The 9794-nt window shown below is 32.7% G+C and overlaps 1 protein-coding gene, 1 non-coding gene and 2 pseudogenes across 2 annotated transcripts in view; 2 read left to right on the top strand and 2 right to left on the bottom strand.

Annotated features, from left to right (window-relative positions):
- The first annotated feature begins 1133 nt into the window (after positions 1-1133).
- Positions 1134-3436, top strand: LOC133036056 (chloroplast envelope membrane protein-like; annotated as a pseudogene).
- LOC133035727 (cytochrome f-like) lies at positions 2786-7514 on the top strand (annotated as a pseudogene).
- Positions 7044-7117, bottom strand: TRNAW-CCA (transfer RNA tryptophan (anticodon CCA)). Its single transcript has one exon. It is a non-coding gene; the product is annotated as a tRNA-Trp (tRNA).
- Positions 7515-8482: 968 nt separating the features above from the next.
- LOC133036057 (protein Ycf2-like) overlaps positions 8483-9794 on the bottom strand; it is a 2312-nt gene continuing 1000 nt past the window's right edge. The window contains exon 1 of the mRNA XM_061112524.1: positions 8483-9794. This exon is cut by the window's right edge and continues 1000 nt beyond it. Within this exon, the coding sequence (XP_060968507.1) occupies positions 8483-9634 (1152 nt within the window). The 5' untranslated portion in view covers positions 9635-9794.

Raw genomic sequence — 9794 nt, forward strand, 5'->3', positions numbered from 1 at the left:
AATGGTGATATTGTTCCTCCATTGATCAAGAATTTCGATTTTTGGGAAGTATCATGATCATCCAATAAAAAGGATTTCCATTTTTTTAAATGAACGATTTGAAGACCTATTGATTCTAACAACTGATGGCAGAGTTGATCATTCGGACCTTTCAATTCATAGATGTGGATCTCGGACCTATGAATGGGGATATTCCCGAAACTCACAAAGAAAAAAGGAAGTGAGTTAGACAAAAAGAGAATAAACTTGGACAAAAAAAGAAGTAACTTGGACAAAAAGAAAGGAAGTGACTTAGACAAATCTTTTTTGTCGATAACCTCAGACCAATCAATCGAATATTGATTAATACGTAATCGATTGAACACTACTTGAAAATGAAAACAGCTCTTCTGCTCAGAAATCAAATGTTCCGAATGTTCCTGTAAATTCTTGCTCCCATTGGACCATTTGTATCTATATGCATTAGGATCCCGATTCATGGATATCTCGGTTCGAGAAATAAAAATAAGAAGATCGAACTATTTCTTCTGACTCTTTTTCAAATTTGAGAAATGTTGGTTGATCATATATTTCATTATAGTTCTATGATTCAGAGTATCGTTTCCTATTTGATCCCTTTGAATTACATATTCGAAGTTGCGATCGGATCTATTCATTAAAAAGAATCGATTCAATATATTTCTTATGTACCCATAGGTGCTATATTGGATTTGAATCAGATTTCGGATCAATCTATATTGATTAACTGCCTCCATTATGTTGTTGCTAGCAAATACCATTATTTTTGGTTTTGGATCTTCCAAATCATTCCCGCAGGAGGTCCGGACCCATTTTTTTTCCGATCCTTCGATAAAAAGATTCATTTTCTTCATAAAAAATAGGAGGTAGAACCAATAAATATTTCTTTTTCGATTCATCCCTGGAGTTGAATACCTCATTCAAGAATTGTTTTTGGTCCAATCTGTAGGAATCAATAGAAAGGGCAAATCCCTTATGATACACCAGATCCGGCTCGGTTATTGATAGAGTGAATAGATCTGCCATTTCTTGAAATCTCACTTCTGATTCAAAATCGTGGTGTAACGTGTATCCCCCCCTGTTCCGGTCATGGAATAGATGAACTAAATCAAAAAATGGATTTTTGTTCAAGAATGAAATCTTATTGGAACTGTCCATATCCAGTTCATCCTTCAGAACAAAGTATGGAAATAGCTATACTATTATCTGCTATATTTGTGTGTAAATGTTAGGGTATATATGAATTCAACGAAATAGTTTTTGTCCATCTATCCTTTTTTGTTAATCAACGTTTTTTATCTTTTTTGTACTTTTTATAATAATAATTTCTGTCTTGTTTTGACACTCATTTTTTATCATCACAGTATTCTTCAGAAATTTCTCTCAATTATTCCTATACAGTGGCCACCGGCGATGTTTTTTTTTTTCGACATTTTTTGATATTTTGAGAAAATAAAACCGGGAATTCTTTCATCTCGAAATTCAAATCTATTTATTATTTAATAGATATTATTTGCAAAAATGGCTCTTTTGTGCCTTTATCGAAAGGCTTCAATTTGATTATATATTTGGAAGCAATATTCTATATAAGAGTCTATTTTATTTCTTCATTCAATTTAATTTGAAGTCAACTCTTTCTTATTCTAGTTCTGTTTTTCTATAGTATGTTTATGTATTCGTTCTAAATTTAAGGACCAACCTATGGACTGAATCAGAAATAAAAAACCGAGACTAGAGTTACGGGCTCGATGACTTGTAATCGAATAGAACTGATACTTGATAGGAATATTAGTATCGTATAGAGTCGACGAATGAAGTGAGTTCATTTAAAAATTCACAGACGAGGAAGAGCAAATGGCAAAAAAAAGCATTTATTTCCCTTCTATATCTTGCATCTATAGTATTTTTTGCCTTGGTGGATCTCTCTCTCATTTACATTTAATAAATGTCTAGAATCTTGGGTTAATAAGTGGTGGAATACTAGGCCCTCTGAATTTTTTTTGAATGATATTCAAGAAAAGAATATTCTCAAAAAATTCATAGAATTAAAAGAACTCTCCTTCTGCGACGAAATGATAAAGGAATACCCGGAAAGGCAGTTACAAAAGTTTCACGTCGGAGTCTACAAAGAAATGATCCAATTGATCAAGATGGACAATGAAGATCGTATCCATACGATTTTACATTTCTCAACAAATCTAATTTCTTTACTTATTCTAAGTGTTTATTCTATTCTAGGTAATGAAGAACTTATTTTTCTTAACTCTTGTCTTCAAGGATTCCTATATAATTTAAGTGACACAATAAAAGTTTTTTCTATTCTTTTATTAACTGATTTATGTATAGGATTCCATTCGCCCCATGGTTGGGAACTAATGATTGGCTCTATCTACAAAGATTTTGGATTTGCTCATAATGAACAAATTATATCCGGTCTTGTTTATACTTTTCCAGTTATTTTAGATATAATTTTTAAATATTGGATCTTTCGTTATTTAAATCGCGTATCTCCGTCACTTGTAGTGATTTATCATTCAATGAATGATTGAAAAAGGATCGACCGATCAAATTATATATAATGTTTGTTACTTTGTACATTAGCAAAACAGTCAAAATTGTACTTATTCTTTCTACCCACCCGGGAGATTCCTTCAATATTCCAGTAATATTATTTCAGTAAATCTAAATAGCAGAATCATAGATAGGAAACTCTACTAGTGACTTATCTAATTTTATTGTAGAAATTTTCGGGATAAATGATTGGACTATGCAAACTAGAAATACCTTTTCTTGGATAAAGGAAGAGATTATTCGATTCATTTCCGTATCACTATTAATATATATAATAACCAGGGCACCCATTTCAAATGCATATCCCATTTTTGCCCAACAGGGTTATGAAAATCCACGAGAAGCGACAGGCCGTATTGTATGTGCCAATTGTCATTTAGCTAACAAGCCCGTAGATATCGAGGTTCCACAAGCGGTACTGCCTGATACTGTATTTGAAGCAGTTGTTCGAATTCCTTATGATCTGCAACTGAAACAAGTTCTTGCTAATGGTAAAAAAGGAGGCTTGAATGTGGGTGATGTTCTTATTTTACCTGAGGGGTTTGAATTAGCCCCTCCCGACCGTATTTCGCCCGAGATTAAAGAAAAGATGGGAAATCTGTCTTTTCAGAGCTATCGCCCCACTAAAAAAAAAAATTCTTGTGATAAGTCCCGTTCCTGGTAAAAACATATAGTGAAATCACCTTTCCTATTCTTTCCCCAGACCCCACTACTAAGAAAGACGTTCATTTCTTAAAATATCCCATATATGTAGGCGAGAACAGAGGAAGGGGTCAGATTTATCCCGACGGGAGCAAGAGTAACAATAATGTTTATAACGCTACATCGGCGGGTATAGTAAGCAAAATCATACGAAAAGAAAAAGGGGGATACGAAATAACCATAGTGGAGGCATCTGATGGACGTCAAGTGGTTGATATTATTCCTCCAGGCCCCGAACTTCTTGTTTCAGAGGGCGAATCCATCAAACTGGATCAACCATTAAGGAGTAATCCTAATGTGGGTGGATTTGCTCAAGGGGATGCGGAAATAGTACTTCAAGATCCATTACGTGTACAAGGCCTTTTGCTCTTCTTGGCATCGGTTATTTTGGCACAAATCTTTTTGGTTCTTAAAAAGAAACAGTTTGAAAAGGTTCAATTGTTCGAAATGAATTTCTAGATCCACAGATTTTCAATACCAAGCTCTAAAAAGATCCCCCATTTTTGTTGGAAAATTTGTTATGGAATTCTATCAAAAAAATTCTAAAAAGTCTTTAGGCTTTTTTATTTTAGTTCTCTATCTTATATCATACATTACATTTTTTGAGAATTACTTGTAACGCATTACTAGTTATAGTATGTATACTGTGAAGAAGACTATTTGACTTTACTTATTTATTTCTTTGTTTTTTCAATCAAAACCGAAGCGGTATGATTATGTCACTATTGGCCGATTTCAATGCCATGCCATTTAAAATTCCATCAAATGAATCAATAGTTTTCTATTCTAATAGATATAGAATGCTATTTAACTCAATTTAACTCAACACTAACCATAAGATAAATAAGCAGAAAATAGAAACCAAAGTATCAAAAAAATGAATGAGAGGAAGAAAGCATTCTAATTCGAAAAGGGATTAGTTGTTTTTCTAATCTTTGACACAAGAAAAGGAATTTTCCACAACCCTTTCTTGTGTCAAAATAATAATCATTCTTGATCCCGTTCGTTAAAGATTCCTATTCGTCTCGTAGTTTCTATTTTTTTCTAAGTTTATCATAACCCTTCTTTTAGATTTATTCCATAAATAAAGTATGGACGGATACTATCGAGGAACAGATGTTCTGAATCAAGTAATTTAAGTTAATTTTCTAAAAATATCATAAAAAACGAAATTGGAGTTTTTTGAAACATCCAAAAAAAATCCTTTTTTTTGTTATCATTTCGATTTAGACGAATAAAATATTATGATTATTAAGAGCTCAACGGGACCTACCCCATCTTTCTTTGTCTTCTTCGAGGGGGATTCCGTTGAGTTCTTATGCTTTCATGTCCTGTCTACAACTCAGTTTACCCAATTACTAAAGGGATGAACCTAATCCAGAATATGAACCATAAAAGAAAATACCGAGTAAACCGATCACAAGAATACCAGCTACAGTACCTGTTATCCAAAGAGGAATCCTTCCAGTAGTATCAGCCATTTGTCCTACTTTCCTCCACATTTCATCAGGTGGTCGTGCTAGAGACATAAACAGCCATAGATAATTATGAGATGATATCCTTCCGAATGGGATAAGAGAATTCCTACTATTATTTCCTATTCTTCTTTTTTTTTTAATTGAAGAAATAATTGGAAAATAAAACAGCAAGTACAAAAATGAGTAATAACCCCCAGTAGAGACTGGTACGATTCAATTCAACATTTTGTTCGTTCGGGTTTGGTTGTGTCGTAGCTCTATGATTGGGATTAGGTTTATCGTTAGATGAACTGCATTGCTGATATTGACCCCAAAAAATAAACGGTAGGTACAGCTAGTCCGTGAACAGCTAACCATCGCACAGTAAAAATTGGATAGGTTCTATCTATAGTCATTTGTGCCTCCCAAAAAGATCTACTAAATTCATCGAGTTGTTCCAAAGAATCAAAGCGGCCTGTTATTAATGGAACTCCTTGTCGGCTCTCTGTAAAATACTCGTTTGGACGGGGACTTCCAAATACATCGTAAGCTAAACCCGTGCTGACGAATAACCAACCCGCAATGAATAGGGAAGGTATAGTAATGCTATGAATGACCCAGTCTCGAATACTGGTAATAATATCAGCCAAAGAACGTTCTCCTGTGCTTCCAGACATCTTAAGCTCCGCATATTCTTGTATAGTCAAAGGGGGGTCGACTCCGTAAAAGATGAAATCAGTAAACAGAAATTCACTGAAATCAGATCTTTGTGAGATCGTCAATAGTGTACCAAGGGTTTCTTTAGAGTATACCGAATCAGTATAGCTATCCTTCTTCTGACACAGCAACGAAATTTCCCAATCAGGATATAAACGAAGTGTTAGACAATTTCTTTTTTCTTGTTGCGTGTACATGTAGAATTTGTACTATTCAACTATTCAATAGAGTCTTTCTCAAATTCCTGTATCATTACAATTCCTGCAGTAACTGTAGTAGTGCTTGTAATATAATAATCTAAAGGTTTTCTCAATTTCTCTATTATTAGCTTCGGACTCGAAACTGAGGATGAGGTAAAAATACTAGATAGTATTAGTATTCAAGGAAAGAAAACAACGAATAAATAAAATAAATAATAATCAATATTCGTGATGCACAGAGTGTTGTTGTATTAGACCCAAAGAAAAGGGTCTTTCTTGAACTAATTACAAAGATGGAGCTTTGTATGTAATTAAGAAAGACAAAATATAAAAATAAGTTCAATTTAAAGTAAAAAAGTAAAGGACATTTTCATTATAAGCTAAGATCACTTGTCGTTCTAAACTGAAAATTAAGTAAAAAAGAAGGATTCGTCGATACAATCAAAAAATAATCAAAATAAAAAAGATTTGGTAATTTTATTTCAGAGTGAATCAAAGAAAGTTTCCTTTTTGAATGAAGTTCTAAAACAACTATTTTTACTTTTTTTTTTCTAATTATTTAAAATTTATTTAAAAAATTCTATATATACTAATATATATTAGATATTGTATTGTTTATTTAGTGTACTCAACTCAAGAGTTGCTCAATGAATCGGTTGATTCGAAATTTCTAAATGGATAGATGTCACAAATGATGAATTGATTTCTTACCTATGTTACTCTATTTTTGTTAGGACCGCCTTCTATAATTATAATAATTGATGAATCAAAAACTTTCAATTGGTATTTTTGTTTATCTTCGTATCTTTTATAAATGGAAATTTAGGGAAGTGCTTTAGAAACATATGTATAAAAAGAACATATTTTATTTAGTCTCTTTATGCCTACTATAACTAGTTATTTCAGTTTTCTACTAGCAGCTTTGACTATAACCTCAGCTCTATTTATCGGTCTGAACAAGATAGGACTTATTTGAAATTAATTGAACGAACAATTCATAAAAACCTTCTGTGGTAGTTCATTTATTCTATAGTTACTTAACGTGTCAATTTTCAATTTTTGGTCATTGAGATTCATGAGTAATACCGATTAAAATTTAAGGATAGATATTACCTCTCCTTTTCCCCTTTCAAAGAAATTAAAATGATTGAAGTTTTTTTATTTGGAATTGTCTTAGGTCTAATTCTTATTACTTTGGCTGGATTATTTGTAACTGCATATTTACAATACAGGCGTGGTGATCAATTGGATCTTTGATTAATTAACATCTCTTTTTTTGATTGACCTCCTACTTGTTTTAATCTACAGAGGTCAAATTCAGATTGTTGTTCAATTATTTTTGTGTTATTTTCGACCTAACAAATAAGAAGAATCGAAGCACGCTCTGTAGGACTTGAACCTACGACATCGGGTTTTGGAGACCCACGTTCTACCAAACTGAACTAAGAGCGCCTTAATTATCTTAATTATTATTACAAGAATAACTTTGTAACCCAACTTAGATATATATACTATCCTAGAGAATTTTATTCTCTATTGCTTAGGTATATCCAATTTTAATCAATCTCAATTGATTCCTCGTTACTGCTCATAAGATAAGTAATAGGTAGTGATGACAGGATTTTAACCTGTGACATTTTGTACCCAAAACAAACGCGCTACCGAGCTGCGCTACATCCCTTTCAATTGGTCTACAGTGTCATTGTAGAGAATCCTTGTCTTGTTTTCCACATTTTTATTTCTTTTATTGAAATACAAAATTCAATTATCTTGTCATTTTTTCTTTTTTAGGCTCATATCATATAATAATAATAGACTTATATACGTACTAAATAAATATAATATGAAACCCATCGTAAAAAAATGAATATTTTGGGGGAATTCTCAAACAGAAAGGGACGTATTTGTTGTTTTAAGAAAAAACTAATGAATATCTATTAAATCATTGTACATTTCAAGTTGTATATTCCAATTTGTCTTAGGGATTCTGCGTAGAAATACAAGTGTCAGTCATTAACTACACATATGCATTTGTTTCTATATGTATTAGCATTATGTATTACAAATTGTATTAAAATTACAATAATGAATAAAAAGAAGGAGGATTTTAAATGCGAGATCTAAAAACATATCTTTTCGTGGCACTAGTAGTAAGTACTATATGGTTTGGGTCTTTAGCGGGATTATTGATAGAGATCAATCGTTTATTTCCGGATGCGTTGATATTCCCCTTTTTTTAATGATAGTAATTGGGAAGGGGTGATGAAAATTAAATTAGAGATACAATCAAAAATTTGTGACTAATCCCTCCCCTTCTCTTCTTATCTTAATTTTTAGAATTCAAAATAAATTCGAAAAAGAATAAAAAGCGGATTGACCCGCGTGAAACTAAGAACTTGGGTTTCCAGGCTAAAAATTTAATTAATATTTAGTTAACAATAGAATGAGAAAGAAAATAGACTAGCTGTGGCAACAATATCATACAAAAAACTTCAATATTGTACAGCGATTATAAATTCTAAATACTAAATTAAATATTTAAGTAGAAATTTTTATATTACTTATTATTACTATATTGATTGCAATGAAATCTTTAATGATTGGATTTCAAGTTAGCAACTTCTATTTTTTTCCTTCCTTTCTTCTTCTTCGCTTCGGATTGGAAAATAGAAAAATAGAAGAGTTGAATCAATCAAAAACCCAAAGGAGGTTCATGGCTAGGGGTAAAGATGCCCGAGTAACGATTATTTTGGAATGTACCAGTTGTGTTCGAAACCGCGTGAATAAGGAATCAATAGGCATTTCCCGATATATTACTCAAAAAAATCGACATAATACGCCTAGTCGATTGGAATTGCGATCACTATGAGTCAGACTCAATAGAATTTGATCAATCCTTTTTTCTGTCGTTAAGGCGGAGAACTGAACCAAGAGCTCTCTTTCTTTGTCATCAATCCAATCACTGTTCGAGACCAAAGATTCTATTTTATCATCAATCCAATCACTGTTCACCTTTTTTCTTTTTCTTATCAATGAATAGGTCTCTTTACTTGTATGACTTAGCTGTCTCGTATTTATCGAAAAAGAGATTCGATTGATGGGATTTGGTATGATACTTATGAAATCGATGATATCGATGAGATTGATATTCAAATATTTCTTCTTAGAACGTATTGATTTGACCCCATAAGTGGGACCGCCACCCCATAGCATGTTGCTGCCAGAAGCAGAACCCTGTATTTCTTCTAGAGAATCTCCTAATTGTTCTCGAGCAACTAGAAAGAGATTATTTAACCAGAAGGAATTCAGTTCAGATGTAGGATACCTATCCAGAAGTTTTCGCAACTCAATCATGTATGATGGAATCATCAAAGATTTGACCCTTTCGAACTCTGTCTGTAACTCACTATAGGCTTGAGAAATAAAAAGAAGATGTGTACGAACGAGATATCCAGCAACAAGAAGAAGGAAAAGGATTGAATAGAGGAACTCCCGAACCCGAACATTTGGCGATCTCAGATGTGTCGATATAAATGGTGACTCATTATTTCGATGAATCATTTCTTTGGACAGAAGAACATTATGTAAACACTTACTCAAAATCTCACTTATTAGATTCCATTGTGGAAGACAGAATTTTTTCTGAAGAATTCGCCATGATATATCTAATCCATGCATAATATCATGAAAAATGGATACAAATTTTGGGCTGTTACTTAGTATCGACAATAGGTCTGAAAAAGTATCTAAAAATATCAAATTTAGATATTTGTATCCTGTCGAAGTAAGGAACCATGGCATATATGTTTGGAATATATTCCATTTTGAGAGAGTTGAAAAAGCACTATCTCGTTGAAAGGTTCTATACATCTGCCCTTTCTCAAGGCATTTCTTTAGACAAAGACCCCGTTTTTTCCTCTTTTCGGATGGTAAATATTTCTCAGAACATGGAGTGTGAACGAAACCCATGTTTGAATTGAAATTGAGATACTGATGCAAGTTCTTCTCTTCTGAATCAGACAGATTAATATCTGAAAGAGGTTGACAATAAGTTCTTTCAAAATTGACTATTTGTCCCCTGTTAGAAGTATTCCAGAAATGTCTGCGATCGAGTAAATAGCTCTACGAA

The sequence above is a fragment of the Cannabis sativa genome, chromosome 3, assembly GCF_029168945.1.
Source record: "Cannabis sativa cultivar Pink pepper isolate KNU-18-1 chromosome 3, ASM2916894v1, whole genome shotgun sequence".
NCBI lineage: Eukaryota > Viridiplantae > Streptophyta > Magnoliopsida > Rosales > Cannabaceae > Cannabis > Cannabis sativa.